General features: G+C 44.4%; 1 protein-coding gene across 1 annotated transcript in view; it reads left to right on the top strand.

The window, feature by feature from the left end:
* The window catches only part of LOC133378879 (zinc finger protein 420-like), a 30078-nt gene extending 12029 nt beyond the window's left edge, over positions 1 to 18049 (top strand). Inside the window, exons 3-5 of the mRNA XM_061613492.1 lie at positions 7012 to 7086; positions 8869 to 8995; positions 15808 to 18049. Coding sequence (XP_061469476.1) covers positions 7012 to 7086; positions 8869 to 8995; positions 15808 to 18035 — 2430 coding nt within the window. The 3' untranslated portion in view covers positions 18036 to 18049. The remainder of the gene's footprint in view (positions 1 to 7011; positions 7087 to 8868; positions 8996 to 15807) is intronic.
* The last annotated feature ends 822 nt before the right edge of the window (positions 18050 to 18871 follow it).

Below are 18871 nucleotides of genomic sequence, written 5' to 3'. Positions count from 1 at the left end.
AGCAGGAAGAAAAAGTACAGCAATTTTTTGCACACAACTGGTTTGTTCAAGCGCATGCGTGTTAATGATCGTGGTGAAAGGGGGGAGAGGAGCACACATCATATTTTGTGCACCAATGGGGTGATAGTGGGTTGTGTCAGAGGCGGAGCTGGGAAAAAGCGAAAAGAATGCCAGGGTCTTCCCACTGCATGTGCGGGCGCAAAGAAAGCATGTTTTTAACATTGGGAAAAGAATGAAGCAACAGGCAAGTGAGGACTGTCAGATGATGGAGCGAATATGGAAAAGCTAGATTATCTTGCTCCGTTTGGATGAGCCCAACGTCTCTGACTTCATTCCATAGTTCTTCTGGTTCTCTGTCAACTAAGTTTAAAGCCCCAAACCGGTTCCTTATTTGATCTTTATATGTTTCTGGGATGTTATTTAAATTGTATTTTGGCATTATGATTGCTTTGTTGTTCTTCTTTAGCTTTACTCTGATTTTCGATACGATCATTTCATGATCTGTACTGCAGTCTGCTCCTGGTCTTGTTTTTGCAGAAAGTATGGAACTTCTCCATCTTCTGCTACCAATTATATAATCAATTTGATTCCTATATTGACCATTTAGTGATGGCCACGTGTACAGTCATCTTTTCGGTTGTTCAAAAAATGTGTTCACAAGAAACAAATTATTGGCTTCACAGAATTCAATAAGTCTTTCTCCTGCTTTGTTTCTGTCTCCTAGGGCCCATTTCCCCACAATTCCTAATTCTTCTCTGTTCCCTGCTTTTGCATTCCAGTCCCCCATGATTATCAGCAAATCTTGTTTTGGTGTGTGATCAATTTCTTCCTGTACTTCTGCATAAAATCTCTCCAATTCCTCTTCTTCTGTGTTTGCCATTGGAGCATAGACTTGGATGATGGTTATGTTGATAGGTTTCCCATTTAATCTCATTGATATCACTCGCTCAGACCTTGTGTTGTAGCTCCTAATTGCTTTTGCTACATCACTTTTCACTATTAAAGCAACCCCATTTCTTCTTAATTTCTCATTTCCTGCATAAAATATTTTGTAGTTGCCTGACTGGAAATGTCCCATTCCCGTCCATTTTAGTTCGCTCACACCAAGTATTGTAATGTTGATGCGTTCCATTTCTTGCTTGACAATTTCTAACTTTCCCTGGTTCATGCTTCCCACGTTCCACGTTCCTATTGTGTGTGTCGTACAACTCCGGACTCTCCTTTCACATCTGTGCGCATCAGCCTCTGGGCTTCCTTTCGGCTTTGACCCAGCTGTGTCATTAGTCACAGCCCTACTCGTACTTGTCCTTGGTTCTTCCCCAGTAGCTCGGTGAGTGCCTTCTGACCTGGGGGTCTTATCTTCCAGCGCTATCTCGTGTTGCATTTTGGATATTCTGTTCATAGGGTTTTCGTGGTAAGAGATATTCAGAGGTGGTTTACCATTGCCTTCCTCTGAGTTTGGATGCATCTTAGTCTGGTGTTTCAGCTTTGACCATTCCACCTTGGGTGCCCCTGCTAGGAGTCTAGCCTCTTGGTCTAGACTTCTGACGGCATTGCTCTCAGCTTCTTCAACACACTCAAACCCCCTCACCACGTTAAGGTGTGCATCTGAAGAGGAGGGACTACTTGGTAAAAGGAACTTAACACTCTGCCAAAGCCCAGGACTGGACCAGGGACCTTTAGATCTTCAGTCTAACACTCTCCCAGTTGAGCTACTTTTGCTTCCTGGGGTGGGGTGGGGGGAGCACAACTCAAGCTTCCTCCAAAGCAAGGCTTCAGAGTTGCAAGAAGCATTGTTAACTTCTCACCCCACAGGAAAAGGGCCATGTTTCTGCCTGGATTCAAACAGAGGACCTTGTTGGAAGATTCAGCCAGACAAAAGGTGGGCAGCGTGACTTGGAACATCAGTTGCTAGGTTGGAAACAGGCTGACAAACCACACTAGGCCACTTTTCCCTTGCCCAACAGATTGATACAGTGGGAGCCTGCTGGATCTATAACCCAGAGGTCGATGGGTCAAAACCACCATCTGCTAGAGTAGTGCAGTGGGAGCCTGGTGGGTCCATAACTCAGAGGTCATACATCCAAGCAAAAGGGAGAGAGTCCTCTACGAGATGCCACAGTACTCCATCTGGCTTTGCCCACTGGTGTGGATGGCAATTGGCAGAATAACAAGGGGTGTGATGACTAAAAATCCAGGTGTGTGTGGAGGCTTCTAAGCCAATTGCACATAAACAACTATCGAATATGAACAACCTGCTTATGAGATGACACCTTCATGTGGGCAGGACCATACTAGGAGTTGGAAACATTTGCTGTCAAGTTCACCATTGTCCCTAGTGAAATAAAGGTCAGCTGCCAGAACACAGCAGAAACTGTACATCAATTTATTATTGTTGTTGTTGTTCTTGTTGTTAATAATAATAGGACTGTGGGTGTTGTTTTAATGCTGTTTAAATGGTGCTTTTCACCCTGGGACCTTCTGGTGAAATGCAGAGAAAAAACACTCATAAGAATCTGCTTTCAGGCTGCCATCTTAAGAACAAAGGAGAGGAGTTAAGACTTTGCTGGGTCTTTATTCAGCATTTATTCTGACTTGTTTATAGGCTGGTGACATGACAAGTATCCATCCTGATATGATGGCAGGGTGCTTGTCTTGACAGCACAGTGTGGGAGATGGGCAGTACCCTCATTTACAGGAGCAGATTAGGTGGGAAATCTGTTTCTCGACTGAATCACTTCATAGTGCATGTAGCAGAGTTGAATGTTCTTCCATACAAGTGAACAAGAAAAGTCCCTGCACACAGAAATCTAGCAGGAAAAGAAAATGGGGTTTAGCCTAACCTAAACTTTTTCCTGACAGCCTTTTAAGTTTTCTAATGTGCATGGGATTTTAAATTTTTAATATGGAGGAGAGACACAGTCCAGAAACTTGTTGACCACCTCCCCTTGCTCTCTGTGATGGCTGGTGGTGTGAAACAAATTCAAGGATCTTCAAGCCTCCCACATGGCAAACAGCTTTATTCTTGAGTCTAAACACACCCATCTGGAGAAAAAAGGCTAGACCAAACCAAAGCACTTGGCCCGTTAAATATTTTTCCCCAGTGTTGTAAGTCAACTCATTTGAAATGTGGGGTTGGAGGCAGTGTTGTGATGGTAAATGTTTAACAACCGGCTCTTCAAAAAAAAAAGTATGCATATATATATGTACATAAGTTTATTATAAATTTTACTGATATAAAGGATGTATAGCATACAATTTACAAATAATAAAATATACAATACTCTTTATTGTACAAAATGCTGGCTCCTACAAACTGTATATTGCAGAAGTGATCCCCTTAAAAGGAATCCAGATGTTATCTAGTTATTATTCTAAGTTGAATGTACTTCCTATCACTTTTTGTTGTTGCTATGTGCCTCCAAGTCGACCACGACTTATGGCGACCCTATAAATCAGCAACCTCCAAAAGCATCTGTCATGAACCACCCTGTTCAGATCTTGTAAGGTCAGGTCTGTGGCTTCCTTTATGGAATCAATCCATCTCTTGTTTGGCCTTCCTCTTTTTCTACTCCCTTCTGTTTTTCCCAGCATTATTATATTTTCTAATGAATCATAGCACTAGTAGCATCAAACCATATACGCATTTCATATGTGAACTTATTAAGAAAAATTAGGCAAGCCACCCTCAGTATCAGCCCATCTACAATATAGATAATTATGCTTTTAGCCTTTTCATATTGTTGAAAGACTGTCTGAACACTTGAAAAACACTACCCCAGATCACACATCACAGCAAACCATGGTTAATGGTTTACACTGCTCACACCTAAGAGGAGTCTTTCAGTCCTCCCTGCTAGCATGCAGAGGAAACAAACAATAATCCCTGGCTTCACCCTACATTTGAACCAGGGATCATGGTTTGTTTCACTCCAACAGACCACAAGCAGTAAGTCAAGAACAAATCTTGCTACATATCATGTTTTTTTAGGAATAACAAGCCATGATCCCCAGTTCAGACCATTTAGGTTAGCAGTTGCTTTCCGGGCCCAATTCAAGGTGTTGGTTTTGACCTCTAAAACCCTATACGGTTTCAGCCCAGTCTATCTGGAAGAGCACCTCCAACATCACCAACGTTGCCGCCCAACAAGATCAGCCTCAAAAGACCTCTCCGTCCCACCAGTTAAAACAGCTAGACTGGTGAGAACTAGGGAGAGCGCTTTTTCAATCATGGCACCCACTCTGTGGAACTCCCTCCCAAATGACATCCGCCATGGCCCCTCCATGATGAGCTTCCGCCGGACCTTGAAAACCTGGCTCTTCAGACAGGCTTTTGGGGCAGGTTAGGGTTTTAGAGTTATTGTTGGAATTTTAGGGGTTTAATGTGAATTATATGTTTTTATGTTGTATGTCGCCCAGAGTGGCTGGTAAACCTGCCAGATGAGCGACTAATAATTAAATAAATAAATAAATAGGTAGGTACAATCATGGTAAACCATTAATCATGGCTTACTGTGACATGCAATCTGGATCACTATATTGTTAATTAATTTTATAATTTGGTTGTTATTTAATGTAATTGTAAAATCTCCTTTTTAATGCCTATCTGGATCACTTCAGCTATACCAAACCTTTCACTACATATGTTCATTTTCACAACATACGTCCCTTTAACTGGGTATATGATGCTTGCCTGTAGCACAATTATGTCACCAAGGCATGTGAAGGTTCTGAGTTGTACAGCATAAACAAATGAGAACTGAGAGACCGTGCTAGTGAATGAGTTTGGATGTTAATGCCAGTTTAAGTGCTTTTCCACTCTGACACTAACGGAAAGAAAGTCACAGCATGGTTCAGGTAGACAGAAGCTCAATTGGACACTCTCCTCCAAGACTTCCTCCAAGAAACAATTTCTGTGTTGCCAAAGCAAAACTTTTGTTTTAATGGTTCAAATATGCGCACAGTACCACATGGTACAAAGGTAGCTAGGTCACCAGAATTACTTCCATAGCATACCCAACAACCACAACAGATGTTCTCCCTGCACTCAGAATAAGGTATATGTTGATTCCAATGTATAAGGTGCCTAAAGAGAAGAATTAAAGGCATTATACTGCATTAAAGACAAAACTTAAATCAAGCTCCATAGTAATAAACAATGGGATTATTTTGAGAAGCCATCCAAGGAACCTGAAGATTCCAATGTTCAAATCAGAAATGCAGATATTTTAGAACTACATGTAGTAAGATAAGCATCAAAGTAAGTCCTCAAATGATGGAGCCCTGGCCAGACAATATGACAGGTTATTTTTCTAGTTGTACCAGTCCTATTATCTGAAACAGATTTGGAGTGAGTTGTATCACAACAGGTTTGAATAGCTGATCTAAGACAACTGGATTTTCAACTCTTATGTTCACAGCTGCTAACAACATGACTGCACAACTCTAACCTGTCACAGAATAAGGAGGGCTGGAGAAAATGCAAATTTAAAATTATACACAAACATTGTTATTAATCCTATGATCACATGTAAAAAAGTTCAAAACTGGCAGACTACTTCCCTCAAATAAGCCACTTCCAACAATATGAGTGCCAACACTTTTTTTTTAAAAAAAGAGATCAATTACATACATTTGTATTTTAACAGAAACCCATGGAAGGCTTAGTATTACATACAATGTAAACTTAACTATTACACAAATTATGTGGATAGGAACATGTTTCTTTTCAAGTGAACTCAGCATCCTAGAAAATAAGTCTGAAAGCATTCCATCTAGATAGTAACTATTTAAAACTAAAGAAAACAAATCTATTATTTATAACTGGGCTTTTGTTAATGACCAAAGACCACCAGCAGCCAAAAGCAAGTGTAAATTTCAAAATTTTCCTTGGCAGGGGGCATACGATCAGCCTCCATCCAATAAGCTAAGAGTAAAGCCTTGTTTTGACCAGGAGAGAACAATCTACCTATCAAAACATTTCACCACATCACCTTTAATTCCTGACTCAAGCATATAGACTGGCCAGCCAAAAAGAATGTGACAGGGGTGTGGCCTGAATGTTTTTCTTTAAACTCTCCCACCCTCTTTTCATTTTAAAAAAGTTTTAATGAGAAATCTGCTGAGTTTTCCCAGTAGAACTTGCTTCCTGATTATGAAACTTGCTCATAATATTTATTTTAAGAGCATATTCAAAACCATTCTGCCAATATTTTGTTACATTCTAGGAAGGCAAAGCTTCCTTCCCCTTTTAAAACTTAGGAGCTCATTTTCTGAAAAGTATTGTGGACAAATGTACCACTTTTTTTACAGGTTAGCTTTCAAATGGGTTTGGAGAAACCAGGTGATTCTTGTGCTGGTTACTTGGGGTGGATGAAATAAAAAAATCACACCTGTTTCCCATGCCTTCGCTTCATCTCTACACCACCCCTTTCAACCAACAGGAACTCCTCCCCTCTTTCCATCCAGGATTCCTACAAATAAGTCTATCATTATTGGAGACACTTCAGTGGTTTCCCCAAAAAACCCAAATGTTGCCTAGCGGCACTTCCTCCTAACCCGACACACAATGTTTAAAGGCATGGGAAAGGGGCAGTCCGTTTCCACACAAGCCAGTAACCCGCGGGACCGCTTAGAAGCAAAGGAGTTAGGATGGGGATCGTCCAGGAGCACGAGTGAGAATGCAGAGAAGGGGGTCAGCAAACAAACACTGAGCGATCACCCCAAGGAAGGGCTAGGCTAAGCCGAGCATTGGAGGGGGCGGCGTGGAAGACGGGAAACGAGAGAGAGAGAACGTTCCGTGCGCCGTTCTAGGGCGCCGCAAACACCGCTCTCCTCCCCCTCCCCCCACCCATCCTCCGCGCGCGTGCGTGTGTCAGACCAACAGCCGGCGCGTGCGCGCTTCGACCGAGGCCGAGCGTGGTGCTCGTGCCGCCGCCTCCTCCTGCTCGAGCTTCTCCCTCTCCGCGTGAGGAGAAATTAGCAGTTGAGGGCGTTTTGGTTTGAACTAAGCGAGGACAGATAGGGACTTGTCAACACCCTGTAAGTCTCGGGCAGAGACCAGAGGCTTATTTCAGCCCACATCTAGTAAGTTCTGCTCTCCACATAATATGCTTTTTTAATTTTTTTAAGATAAATACATACATGCACACGCTTAGCAGGTTACAATCTCCCTTTTAAGTCTTCAGAACGATTAAAAAAGAAAGATTCCGTAACGCAATTCCCATCGCCTGCACCCGCAGCCCACTACAAACCGAGGCCCCTTCAGCCGCCACCCTTTATTGTTCTTGCCGCCTACGAGCCGGCTCCAGCACACCACTGTCGCTTGAATATTTTCCCTAGCGGTTAAAGGGCCATTACATCACACATTCTTTGTCAAGCAGGCAAGAGGTTTCAGGCCTTTTAAGGGTTTAGAACAACAGAGCAGCCATTTCTAGAGGAGAAGGAAAGACAGCAGAAGAGGGACTTCCCTTTCCTATCCCGCCTTCCTGAAAGAGATGCCGTGAGGGAGTATGGGAGACTTTTTCTGTTTGCACAGATGATAGAAAGGGCCGCATGGAGGAAGCCCCAAGATCAAGGAGCACAATTTGGGGCAGTGGGTAATGGGCCCTTTAAGCCCCCCAGCAGACTCCCATTGTTTGAGGCTGCAGGCCTGCCCTATATAGATCTCAACTGCCCTACCACTGGGCTCTGTCTGCTTCTTTACCCCCCCCCTCAGCTTTCTGTTTTGATTTGAATATCCTTCGGGAACATCCACAGTTATAAGTTATGGTGATGAATAAAATCACGTATGTAAATAGCAAACATTTATTTTAAAGTGCTGCACCTTTCTGCTTTACCTTGGAATTTGATCTTGAATGTATCTAAGCTTTGGATATACACACGTGGAATACTTAAGAACGTATCTAGACAAAGGTCAGCTAAAAGGACTGACTTTTAAGGCAGCTTCTTAATTTTTCTTCTTTTGCTCTTTGGCTTAGCCTTGATATTTTAATAATGAAGTTATTATTTAAATACCCATCTGCTGGCTCTCCTGTCTCAGAATTAAGGTCTGTGCTTGATTCACAAGAAGAGAACTGTGGCCCTGCTTTTCAAAGTAGCCTGGCAGACATAATGTTTTGCAAGTGAAGCTTTTCCTGCAACTGATGCAAACTGGTGGGAACAACTTCCCTCTCCCTCTTCCTGCATTCCAGGTGTAAGAGCCCTGCCAAATCAAAGCCACCTCTCCAGTTTAAACCACATTCAACACATATTTAAATTATGTGGTTTCCCCCAAAGAATCCTGAGGGCTGCAGTTCATTATGGGTGCCGGGAATTGTAGCATGGTGAGGGATAAGCTACAATTCCCAAGATTAATTGGGGGAAGCCGTGTCCTTTACATGTGTGTTGGACATGCTTTAAATATATGGTGTGACCATACACCTATCATGTCTCCTCTTACTCGTCTTTTCCCTAAACCAAAAAGCCCCAAATGTTGTGGTCAGTCCTCACAGGGGAGCTCTCCATCCCTTTAATAATTCTGGTTGCTCTTTTCTAACCCTGTTCTACCTCTACAGTGTTACTTTTGAGGTCAGGCATCCAGAACTCTACACAGCATTCCAAGGGTCTGGATTCCCTTTTTTTTCTTTAATGCAATACATTGACCAGTCCTCAGATATAGAAGCTGGTCATATATGTACATATTTTTGTTAGAAGATCAGCAACATCACATTTTAAGACCTCTCAGGTAGATGCCATGTTGACTTCAGATGTTTTGTGAAGGAAAAATCCCCGCTTACCTCATCTCTGTTCAGATTGTGTGAAGGGCAGATGATGTCCATACCTTGTCTGGAAGCGTTTATGAGGAAGGCTATTGTTTTCTTGTCTCAGGGACTGGTGACCTTCGAAGACGTATCCTTGCATTTCACCGAGGAGGAATCGGTCTTGCTGGATCCAGGCCAGAGAGCTCTGTACAAGGAGGTCACTTGGGAGATTCATGAGATGGCAACCTTTCTGGGTAAGGATTCTTTTGCCCTCCGTGAATAGCTATGGAAGGTATGAATTTCTCTTGGTGATGTTACCAACGAGATTATAAGAATGGTCCTGATCTGTTTACCCGGCATAAGAACATAAGAAGATACCTGCTGGATCAAACCAAAGGCGTGTGCAGTCCAGGATTCTGTGGCCAACCAGATGCTCATGGGAAGCCCACAAGCAGAACATGAGTGTGAGAACACTCTCCCCACTTGTGATGCCATCACTGCCTCTGATAATGGTGGTAATGGATGGATTTGTTCTGAGTTATGTATCCTGTTTGTCTTTTTTCTGGCCAGGCAGGTCTCTCGTTGGGAGAAGGATGGGGGGAACTTGCCATTCCTTCAGAGTACACAGTCCTAAGGTGGATAGGCCCAGGAGCAGCTGGCAGGGAGGGGTAGGGATGGGTTGGTCAGTAGCTGGGGGCTGTGTCAGCACACTGGGGGGGGAGTACTGGATTGGTTCCAGCAGTGCTCTGGCAGAGCCCCGATCTCTCCATTGTGTTGCTCCTCTCCCTCATGCTAGGTAGCAGCACCACCACTGCTGGGGAGGCCTGGTGAACATCACCCCTCCCAGTTGGCTGCTCTTGGGTAGACTGATGCTGATTAAGCCAGATTTGCGTTTATATGTTTCTTGTTCCAAAAAGGCCACCTAACCTCATCTTCCGGCTGGAAGAGGAGAGATCAGCAGGAAGATGTTCAGTTGAGATTGGACTATGTATCTGGGAATGGTGACAAAACTGTAGAATATGAGTTGTGTCCCCATCAGCATTACTTCACACAGGCGTTCTCAAACGTTCCTACTCACAGGGCCCTCCAGTCACAAAATGGTGGTGCAGGGGCAGAGCCAGTTCCAGAACGGTGGTGGATGGAAGTAAAAGATTTCCATTTCCCCAGATCATCTGGTATGGAAGGAGAAGGCTCACGGTTTCTCCTTTGTGCTACTTGGCATTGCATTTATTGATTTTTAAAAATTTAGAGTGATTTCTACACTACTGGTTTTCAGAAGCATACTGCATCTGAGTGTGTTGGCAGAGTGCAGCCATCGTGGCCAGTAGCCATTGGTAGCCGTATCCTCCATGAGTTTGTCTGATCTTCTTTGAAAGCCATCCAAGTTGGTGGCCATCACTGCCTCTTGTGGGAGCACATGCCATAGTTTTACTAGGTGCTGCGTGAAGAAGGACTTTCTTTTGTCTCTCCTGAATCTTCCAACGTTCAGCGTCATTGAATGTCCATGACTTCTGGTTTTATGAGAGAAGGAGAGAAACTTTTCTCTATCCAGTTTTGTCATCCCGTGCATAATTATATCCACTTCTGTCATGTCACCTCTGACTCGCCTTTTCTCTAAACTAAAAAGCCCCAAATTCTGCAGCCTTTCCTCATAGAGGAGTTGCTCGATCCCCTCAATCATTCCTTTTGCCCTTTTCTGATCCTTTTCCAACTCTACAATATCCTGTTTTCAGGTGAGGCGACCAGAACTATACACAGTATTCCAAATGCAGCTGCCCCATAGATTTATACAGCGGCATTATGAGATCAGCAGTTTTATTTTCAATACCTTTCCTAATGATCCCTAGCAAGGAATTTGCCTTTTTCACAGCTGCCACACCCTGGGTCAGTTTATTTATTGAGCTATCCACTACGACCCCAAGATTTCATTCCTGGTTGGTCACTGCCAGTTCAGACCGCATGAGAGTTTATGTGAAATTAAGGGATTTTGCTCCAATATGCATAACTTTACACTTAGCTACATTGAATTGCATTTGCCATTTTCCCGCCCATTCACTCAGTTTGGAGAGGTTCTTTTCGAGCTTTTTACAATCCCTTTTTAACAACCCTGAACAATTTAGTAGCATCAGCAAACTTTGCCACCTTACTGCTCACCCTTAACTCTAGATCGTTGACGAACAAGTTAAAAAGCACAGGTCCCAATAACAGTCCGTGGAGGACTCCAATTTCTACAGCCCTCCATTGGGATAAAGTTTATGCCATTTATTCCTACTCTGCTTACTGCTACTTAACCAGTTCCTGATCCTCATGACTTGTAAGCTTACCCAGGAGTCTTCAGTGAGGTACCTTGTCGAAAGCTTTTTGAAAGTCCAAGTACACTATGTACACGGGATCACCTTTATATGCTTGTTGACACTCTGAAAGACTTCTAATAGGTTAGTGAGACAGGACTTTCCCTTGCTGAAGCCATGCTGGATCTGCTTCAGGAGGACTTGTTCTTCTATATGCTTGGTTAATTTGTCTTTAATAATACTTTCTTCCATATTTCCTGGGACAGACGTTAAGCTAACCAGCCTGTAATTTCTGGGATCCCATTTTAAAGACTGGCACTACAATGGCCCTTTTCCAGTCCTCAGGTATACAGGTGGATCTGAGGGGCAAATTATATATTTTTGTTAGAAGATCAGCAATTTCACATTTGAGTTCTTTGAGAACTCTCAAGTGGATGCCATCCAGACCTGATGATTTGTCAGTTTTTACTTTGTCTATTAAGACTAGAACTTCATATTTTGTCACCATTTGTCTCAGTTCCTCAGACTCCCTTCCTGCAAATGTCAGTTCAGGTTCAGGGATCTGCCCTATATCCTCTACTGTGACGAGAGATGCAAAACATTTATTTAGCTTCTCTGCAATCGCCTTATCCTGCTTTAGCACACCTTTGACTCGCTGATCATCCAAGGGTCCAACCGCCTCCCGGGACGGTTTCCTGCTTTGAATGTATTTAAAGAATGTTTTGTTGTAGGTTTTTATGTTGTTAGCAATGTGCTTCTCAAATTCTTTATTAGCATCCCCTATTATCTTCTTGCAATTGCATTTCCAGAATTTGTGTTCCTTTCTATTTTCCTCATTCAGACAAGACTTCAATTTTTGGAAGGAAGCCTTTTTGTCTCTAATAGCTCCTTTGACTCTGCTCGTTAACCATGCTGGCATCCTTTTGGCCCTTGTGAAACCTTTCCTGATCTGCAGTATCTACTCTAGTTGAACTTCTGTACTCCCAAGCATTTTGGAGTGATGTGATCCTCAGGACTTTTTCTTTCAGCTTTCTTTTTACCAATCTGCTCATTTTGGGGAAGTTTTCCCTTTTGAAATCAAATGTGAATGTGTTGGATTTTCTGGCAAGTGGCCATTTATATGTACGTTTAATTTATTAGCACTGTGGTCACTGTTCCAGATTGGTTTGACAATACTTACTTCTTGCACCATGTCCTGAGTGCCACTTAAGATTAAGTCCAGGCTCGCTGTTCCTCTGATTGGTTCCATGACCAACTGTTCTAGGGCACAGTCATTTAGGGTATCTAGAAACTTTGCTTCTTTGCCGTGACTGGAACACCTATGTAGCCGTCTATGTCAAGATAGTAGGATTACTGTAACGTGCTCTATGTGGGGCTGCCCTTGAGGTTGGTCCGGAAGCTGCAGCTGGTGCAAAATGTTTTTAATGTTGTTTTGTTTTAATGTATTTTAAATCTGTTTCTATAATGTTTTAAAGTGTTTTTAGTACTTTGTTTGCCGCCCTGGGCTTCTGCTGGGAGGAAGGGCAGGATACAAATAGACAGACAGACAGACAGACAGACAGATAGATGAAGTCACCCATTACTACAACATTTCATAGTTTGGATGCTTTCTTGATTTCATTTCTCATCTCAAATCTCCCTGAGCTATTTGATCGGAGGGACGATAGCATGTCCCCAGTACTAAGTTCCTCTTGGGGCGCAGCATCACCACCCACAACGGTTCTGTGGAGAAGGTTCTGTGGGGTCCTAGCTTGCTGGATCCAATGCCCTCTTTCATCTATAGAGTGGCACCACCGCCAATACATCATGCCATTTCGTTCGAGTGTAGTTTATATCCAGGGAGAACCGTGTCCCACTGGCTTTCTCCATTCCACCAGGTTTCCGTTATGCTCACTATATCAGTGCTTCCTCCGAAGAAGCTGTTTTTCCTGCGGTGGAGGAGGGGAGTCATGCAGGGGTTGTTGCTGCCCATTTGCCCCACTAGCAGGAAGTTGGTCTTTTGAGGGGTTCCCCAAGTGGGCTGGGCAACCACATCCCAGATTGACTTCCTGCTAGCTCCACTGGAGGTCATTCATGAGCTCTCTGCAGAGCATGTCAGAGCAAGATGGGATTCTTTCCTTTGTCTCTTTACTTCCTCATTCCTTCCTCTCTTCTTCTTGCTCTTTCTTAGCCAGCTATTTCAGCAACCTGATCTCCCCCTCCTTCTTTCCATTGTCCTCTCCATCTGTCAATTTCACCCCCCTTTTTCAAAAGAAAGAGGGGAGGGGGAAGGAAAGAGAGGGGCCAACGTGAGCATGATGGTCCTCTCAGTGGATTCCTTGGAGGAGAGTGAGGGAAGGAAGCTCGCCCGAGGTGGGGGTTCTGCTTCTGCGGTTCAGCATTGGGACTCTTCTGCCCTCTCCAGCACCACAAAGGTAGCTGGGGGTCTTGTGACACGAGCGGCGGCATTAGGCATTCCGGCAGGCCCAGTGATGAGCCGGGAAGAGGAGGGAGGGAAAGGCCAAGGGTCCCTATCTCCTGTACCTCATGAGGCCATTCTGCTAACACCAGAAGTCTTCAGGGGCTTCAGTGGGTGTTTACTCACCCAGCCCCCAGTTCCACACAGGCTCCCCACCCCAGTGAGGCCTGGCAGTGGAGGCCGTGGAGGTTCCCGGCACTGCAACAGGCCAGGGGTTCAAGGGGGGACTCATTTGCCACAGGTGGTACCGGTGCCACTGCAGTTTCCACACGTGCACCCCCAGGCCTCCCATTTCACAGGATGGTTCCCTTTCTCTGGAGGAAGGCAGCCAGCAGGGTCGGGGAAGGTTGCTTAAGAGCAGGCAGGGCTGGGGGTCCCAGGAAGACATCAGTCCTCGAGAGAGGCAGTTCCCAGGCAATGAGGCAGCGGGGGCAGGAAGACCCCCCCTTCTCTCCCTCAGACAGGGAGGAGGGGGAACTCTCATCTGTAGGGTCAGAGTAGGAGGAAGACTCGGGAGCTCCCAAACTGTTCGCCCCACAGGACCTAATAGCCGTCCTCAGGAAGGCCTGTGAAACAGTTGCACTCGCTCCTATTGCCTCTAGGGAGGGGGAGCAAGCAACAGAGACAGGGGACTCTTCTATAGCTGTTCCAAAGCGCAAAACTTACAAGAGAAGTCCTTTGCACCAGGCTTTAAGGAAACCGTTATATCCCAGTGGAAGAACCCAGGGGCAGCTAGATCCTGTCGAGCGCTCCTGAGACATCCTTAACCACTTGAGAAAGAAGAGGTTGAATTTCTGGGGGTCCCGCTCATAGATCCGCCAGTAGCTTCTCCGGCGCATGGCTCCACGATGGTCCGGGATGGGCAGGGCTTCCGAAAGAACCCAGAGGATAGGAAGGCAGAGGCCATGTTGCGCACGTTGCACAAAGCCTTGGTCTTATCCATCAGAACCTCAGCACCGCCATCCTTTATGGCCAGGACCTGCCTGGTATGGGCACAGGCCATTTTGCAGTAGGCGGCCCAACCTGATCCCCATGTACAACCGGGACTGACCGAGCTAGCCACGGCCTCCGCCTTTGTGGCAGGTGGTTCAGGAGATGCCATCCAGCTGTCACCTAGAGCCATTGCAGTGGATGTTGCTGCACACAGACAGCTCTGGCTCCAGTCTTGGCACGCTGCCATCAGGGCAAAGTCCAACCTGGCCACTGACCCCTTTTAAGGGGAACAGCTGTTTGGAAAATGTCTGGTTGCCAAGCTGGTCTCCAAGGCCTCGGGAACTGTGGCCACTTCCAAGCAGACCTTCCCAGTCAAGAAAAGTTCTTCCTCCTGACTCACATTGGCTACAACTCCACGCGCGGCTCTTGAGAGGGGACACCTAAGGAGGTTTAGTTTCTCTGACAAGGGAGCTTCAGCCATCATGGCCTTGCAGAGAAGCTCCATGCAATGCATGTATGAGTTGACGTGGAGAGCCTTTGTCAGGCGGGCATAGAGGAAAGGCCAGGCCTATTAAAGTACCTAGACAGCCCAGCCCAGGGCTCTGACCCCAGTGGGGACAATGGAGTGATCTGCTAATTCTGACTGTACCTTCTTCTTCAGGACTCTTTCAACTTTTGCCCTGGAGCTCTGTTCCCCTTCTCTCCTTTATCTGGGTTGCTATGCAGAAATATGGGCTTCAGTCAGACACTGGAGTCTGGTTGCCCAGCCAACTCGAATAACCCATCCAAAAGGTCAGCTTCGTGCCAGCAGAATGAGTGAGTGGCAACAACACCTTCATGACTTACTCCTCTGCTGCAGAAAAGCAACTTGTCATGGTACGACCAACATTCACTTCACATAAACACATTCTAAAACTCTTGTGAATTAGGATCTTTCGAAATTGTCAATTAGGATCTTTCAAAATTGTCAATAGCATGTGTTGGAAGATCTCCGTAGAACATACACTCACAGAGGTCTTAAAAATGGGGATATTTATTGAGCGCACGCATACAGAATCAAAATATACACATTTAACACTCCAGTAGGGAATAGTTCAGCAAAAATACATATCTATTAACATCAGTAGAGTTAGCCTAGCAACAATATACATTTCTTTGGAGTGAGGGAATTAGCTAAATAATCTTGACCATAACGAAAGTCACCCACACATTCAACATACATGCAGACACGAAGGAGCAAACACAGAAGGCATAAGAGTAGGTGGGGGGTTGAGTTCAGCACAACTGAGGAAGGACACTAGACTGCCCTTTATCATTCAGGGTTTACTTTGGAGAGTTGGCCTCAATCACAGCACTTTACCAGCTTTCCTTTTTATTCCACCAGGAGATGTCTGCAGGATTATGGCTGAAGGGGAACCATCAGAAGCGTCATTGGAAAGAGCTGAAGAGCAGAAGGAGGAATGGAAAGTGTGGAGTAAAGATGGAGCAAAGAGACAACAGGGGAGACACACAGAGAAGCTGGGGGATGAAGCCAGTACTTCTCAGGGAGGTGTAAATAAAATTCAGGGGGGTGCTGATCACCTGAAGGAAATGAGAGCATCTCCTAAGTGCAGTAAAATGTTAACTTGCCAAAAAGCCCTGAATATACAACCAGGATGGCATATGAGAGAAAAAGCATATAAATGCTTACAATGTGGAAAGAGTTTCAGTTACAGTAGGTCCCTTACAAAACATCAAAGATCTCATTCAGGAGACAAACCTTATGAATGCTTGGAGTGTGGAAAGAGCTTCAGTCAAAGTGACACACTTACTACACATCAAAGAACTCATACAGGGGACAAACCTTATAAATGCTTTGATTGTGGAAAGAGCTTCAGTCAGAGTGGCCTCCTTACTACACATCAAAGAACTCATACAGGGGACAAACCTTATGAATGCTTGGAGTGTGGAAAGAGCTTCAGTCACAGTGGCCACCTTACTACACATCAAAGAACTCATACAGGGGACAAACCTTATGAATGCTTGGAATGTGGAAAGAGCTTCACTCAAAGTGGCACCCTTACTACACATCAAAGAACTCATACAGGGGACAAACCTTATGAATGCTTGGAGTGTGGAAAGAGCTTCAATAAGAGTGATAACCTCAGTTCACATCGAAGAACTCATACAGGGGACAAGCCTTATAAATGCTTTGAATGTGGAAAGAATTTCAGTGACGGTGGCAACCTTACTAAACATCAAAGAACTCATACAGGGGAGAAACCGTATAAATGCTTGGAGTGTGGAAAGAGCTTCAGTCACAGTGGCACTCTTACTAGACATCAAAGAACTCATACAGGGGAGAAACCTTATAAATGCTTGGAGTGTGGAAAGAGCTTCCGTTACAGTAACCACCTTACTAGACATAAACGAACTCATACAGGGGACAAGCCTTATGAATGCTTAGAGTGTGGAAAGAGCTTCAGTCAGAGATTCTCCCTCACTTTGCATCAAAGAACTCATACAGGGGAGAAACCTTATGAATGCTTGGAGTGTGTAAAGAGCTTCAGTAAGAGTGGCAACCTCAGTTCACATCGAAGAACTCATACAGGGGACAAGCCTTATAAATGCTTGGAGTGTGGAAAGAGCTTCCGTCACAGTGACCACCTTACTAGACATAAACGAACTCATACAGGGGACAAACCTTATGAATGCTTGGAGTGTGGGAAGAGCTTCCGTCACAGTGACCACCTTACTAGACATAAACGAACTCATACAGGGGACAAACCTTATGAATGCTTGGAGTGTGGAAAGAGCTTCAATAACAGTGACAACCTCAGTTCACATCGAAGAACTCATACAGGGGACAAGCCTTATAAATGCTTTGAATGTGGAAAGAATTTCAGTGACGGTGGCAACCTTACTATACATCAAAGAACTCATACAGGGGAGAAACCGTATAAATGCTTGGAGTGTGGAAAGAGCTTCAGTTACAGTGGCACCCTTACTAGACATCAAAGAACTCATACAGGGGAGAAACCTTATAAATGCTTGGAGTGTGGAAAGAGCTTCCGTTACAGTGACCACCTTACTAGACATAAACGAACTCATACAGGGGACGAGCCTTATGAATGCTTAGAGTGTGGAAAGAGCTTCAGTCAAAGTGGCACCCTTACTACACATCAAAGAACTCATACAGGGGACAAACCTTATGAATGCTTGGAGTGTGGAAAGAGCTTCAATAAGAGTGGCAACCTCAGTTCACATCGAAGAACTCATACAGGGGACAAGCCTTATAAATGCTTTGAATGTGGAAAGAATTTCAGTGAAGGTAGCAACCTTACTAAACATCAAAGAACTCATACAGGGGAGAAACCGTATAAATGCCTGGAGTGTGGAAAGAGCTTCAGTCACAGTGGCACCCTTACTAGACATCAAAGAACTCATACAGGGGACAAGCCTTATGAATGCTTAGAGTGTGGAAAGAGCTTCAGTCAGAGATTCTCCCTCACTTTGCATCAAAGAACTCATACAGGGGAGAAGCCTTATAAGTGCTTGCAGTGTGGAAAGAACTTCAGTCAGTATAAGAATCTTCAGACGCATCAAAGGATCCATACAGGGGGAAATAAATAGCCAAATAAACACTTTTAATGTGGATAAAGCTTTAAGCAGAGTTGTAGTCTTACATGAAAGCATACATACACCAGAGAAACCTTTTTTAATGTGTGGAACGTGGAAAGAGCTTCAGTCATCATCACATCCTTGCTGCACACAAAAAAGTAATCACACTGGTGGGGAACTATATAACTGTCCAGAGTGTGCAAAGTTTCATTCAGCATGCCTCCTGTTTTCTGCATCAAATAATTCATAGGAAACAGCTTGAATCCCATTTCCATGCATCATTCACCTGAAAGGATACTTAAAAGGGAGAAACCATAAAAAGCTGAGAGTGTGGAAAGAGCTTCAGTCATGGACAGTAGCTCTGTTACTATTCATCAAAGAACTCATGTAGGGGAGAAACCTTATCAATGCTTTGAGAGTGGAAAGAGCTTTGGTGACAGTAGCTCCCTTAGTGGACATCAAAGAATTCATATAGGAGACAAGCCTTACAAATGCTTTGAGTGTGGAAAGAGCTTTAGTCAGAATAGGAATCTTCAGGCACATCAAAGGATCCATATGGGGGGGAAGCCATAGAAATGCTTTTGATGTAGAAAAAGCCTGAAGCAGAGTTCCAGTCTTAATGTACATTAGAAGTTCCATACAGTGAAGAAGCCATCTAAATGTTTGGAATGTGGAAAGAGCATTACACCCTTGCTACAGATAAAATTTAATTGAGGTTCACAGTGGTGGAAAACTTGTTCAGTTCACTTCTCAGTACACCTCTTCTACATAATAGATGCCTGTAGGATATACCAGTGGAAGGAATTGTTAGGAATGTTTGAGCTGTTAGGAAAGTTTCAGTGAAGGTT

Source organism: Rhineura floridana, chromosome 3 (assembly GCF_030035675.1).
Source record: "Rhineura floridana isolate rRhiFlo1 chromosome 3, rRhiFlo1.hap2, whole genome shotgun sequence".
Taxonomy (NCBI): domain Eukaryota; kingdom Metazoa; phylum Chordata; class Lepidosauria; order Squamata; family Rhineuridae; genus Rhineura; species Rhineura floridana.
This window is presented reverse-complemented; position numbering and strand designations above follow the sequence as displayed.